This window comes from Sinocyclocheilus grahami, unplaced genomic scaffold, assembly GCF_001515645.1.
Source record: "Sinocyclocheilus grahami isolate Dianchi unplaced genomic scaffold, SAMN03320097.WGS_v1.1 scaffold6971.1, whole genome shotgun sequence".
In the NCBI taxonomy this organism is placed as follows: Eukaryota; Metazoa; Chordata; class Actinopteri; order Cypriniformes; family Cyprinidae; genus Sinocyclocheilus; species Sinocyclocheilus grahami.
Genome location: NW_015511185.1, coordinates 2,906 through 5,528, shown reverse-complemented (window position 1 = coordinate 5,528; position 2,623 = coordinate 2,906). Strand labels below are relative to the sequence as shown.

The window sequence follows — 2,623 nt, the reverse complement described above, 5'->3', positions numbered from 1 at the left end:
AAAAAAAAAATCAATATACAGTGAATTTCAGATACGTTTGAGTTCACGGAAAATACATAACTAAGAGGAAAATTAAGGTCACTTTGTTGCAAGCAATTTCTAGTGACTTTTATTTTGACGTTACAAGGAAGTGATTAACGGTTCTTCTATTCGTGTAGTTCATTGGTCTTTCAGCAGGCGGCGCGTGAGACCCAGCAGTGTCGCGTGTGCTGACTGGTCAGTTGTGTATGTACGTGTCAGTGGAAATTGTAAACTTGAGCTATATCTCATCGGTTTTATTTACAGGCATGGAGTAGCTTTAGGTGTTATTTGATCAAAATAACGACAACCACGATTGCAATGGAGGTAAAACAAAACATTCTTTGGTTAAAATTAAGTGTCACCGTTTTTTTAAGTCTTGCTCTCTCTGTGTAAAGAAACGTGAACATGCTTATAGACATTGACAAGCTATCAAAAACCATTTCAAAGAGTATTATTGTGCATCAATGCACACTTATGTGATTTTATTAATATAAAGCCTGAATTATTTTCTTGGCTTACATCTTTTCGTTGTCTTTCCATTAAGATCATAAGACCATAATAATGTGCAAAAAGTTGACGTGAGTGTTATTACAGTGTGTATAATTTACCTTTGTTATAAAAATCTGTTTTAACAGAACATCCAGAATGTCCCAATTGACATCCAAACCAGTAAACTCTTAGGTAAGACAGTTTTACAGTCTTTTATGCATACACAATTCTTAAACATATGGTTTGTGCTGTAGCTTGACTTCTGCACACAGTAGTTTAGATCTTGCACACAGATCTATTTAATATTTTGCTTTTGTCTCCATCATTCAGACTGGCTGGTGGACCGGAGGCACTGCACGCTGAAATGGCAAAGTGCAGTGATGACAATTAGAGAGAAAATCAATGCTGCCATTCAGGATATGCCAGAGAATGAGGAGATCAAACAACTGCTCTCTGGCTCATGTAAAAAAAAAAAACCATTATTATAACAATACAAACATACTTCTTTTTGTTTGAATGTGATTACTCATACATTGTTCCTTTTGCAGATATTCATTATTTCCACTGCTTACGAATAATCGAAATATTAAAAGGAACAGAGGTGTCCACCAAAAATATTTTTGGCAGATATTCATCACAAAGGATGAAGGTGATGATGCATCTCTCTGCTGTTTATTATTCTTTTAATGTGTAATTTATTGCTGTATGTAGTAAAAATAATATGCTATATTTTTTTTTTTGTCAACAGGATTGGCAAGAAATAGTGTCCCTGTATGAAAAAGACAATGTCTATTTAGGTAAACAATCCTCATTTAATTATTTAAGCCATTTTTTAAAAGTTACGCAAACACAGTGACATGATTGTGTGTATGTGTGTTTTTAACCCCAGCTGAAGTGGCCAGTATATTGATTCGTAGTGTAAGTTATGAAGGTCCTGCTTTGAGGAAGCAGGTGTCTAAAGCTCAGCAGCTGCAGCAGGAGTTGAGCAGAAGAGAACTGGAGTGTCAGAGCGGTGCCACTGACATGAGGGAACGCTATTATGCTGCCTGTAAACAGTATGGGATACAGGTTAGACAACAAATGATTACAATGTATTTTACATCGTTTGATGTTGATTACCGATACTAACCTATAATATTTCACAGGGGGAAAATGTGGCAAGAGAGTTACAAGCACTCGTTAAGGATCTGCCTGTAGTTTTAGAAGAAACTGGTAAAAAAGCAGCCTGTCTGGATGAAGCTATAAAATTTTACGCAGCCTTCATAAACTTTGTTAGCCATTGGTGAGTGTGACTTCTTGTCGTTTCTAATGGTGCATTGATTGACCTTTAGACACCTGAAATCATGCCTGTAATTTAACGCCAACATAACCCTTATATGATGTGCAATTTGACATTTTTTTAGGTCTGAAGAAGCACTGCCCATTCTAAGATTTGTCCAGAAGAAAGGAAACACAACTGTATATGAGTGGAAGACAGGAAATGTGCCCACAATTGTAGAGAGACCTGTAATGGAGGAAGCCCCACCTGATGTTGTTACAGAGGAGACTGTAAGTGTGAATAATATGACTCCATGAGTTGAGTTTTAAGCGTCTATCTATCATTCTTGTTTTGTGCAGATTGACTGGGGTGACCTCGGCGATGGCGCTGATACTGAAGAGGTGAATTTTGGAATCTCTGTTGAGGATGGTGTGGACTTGGGCATTAGTCCCGAGATTGGCACAGAGGTAAGAGCCTTAAATATTTAGTACAAATGTAAAGTCTTTGGTTATCTCATTTTGAAACAGAATTAAAACAGTCTACCAATCAACTTCAGGAAACCAGTGCTGGTGGTATTGACTGGGGAGCCTCTGAATTAACACCTGTGGAAATTGAAATTGTGGATGTTGGCACAGACTGTAAGTGTGTTGGGATTTACTCAAATTAAATGTTGATAACTGTACTTAACATTAAGAATTTCTTATACATGTACACTGCTTTTCAAAAGTTTGGGGTCAATAATATTTTTATTCCGGATGCATTAAATTGATGTAAAGTGCCAATAATAAGACATTAATAATGTTACAAAAGTTTTTCAAATAAATGCTGTTCTTTTGAACTTTTTATTCATCAAAG

At 36.3% G+C, this 2,623-nt stretch overlaps 1 protein-coding gene across 1 annotated transcript in view; it reads left to right on the top strand.

The window, feature by feature from the left end:
- Positions 1–171: 171 nt before the first annotated feature.
- Positions 172–2,623, top strand: part of cdk5rap3 (CDK5 regulatory subunit associated protein 3) — a 5,344-nt gene continuing 2,892 nt past the window's right edge. Inside the window, 11 exon segments of the mRNA XM_016263758.1 lie at positions 172–345; positions 657–702; positions 841–972; positions 1,059–1,159; positions 1,259–1,307; positions 1,400–1,578; positions 1,656–1,792; positions 1,914–2,058; positions 2,128–2,235; positions 2,325–2,476; positions 2,579–2,622. Of these exon segments, the coding sequence (XP_016119244.1) occupies positions 340–345; positions 657–702; positions 841–972; positions 1,059–1,159; positions 1,259–1,307; positions 1,400–1,578; positions 1,656–1,792; positions 1,914–2,058; positions 2,128–2,235; positions 2,325–2,476; positions 2,579–2,622 (1,099 nt within the window). The 5' untranslated portion in view covers positions 172–339.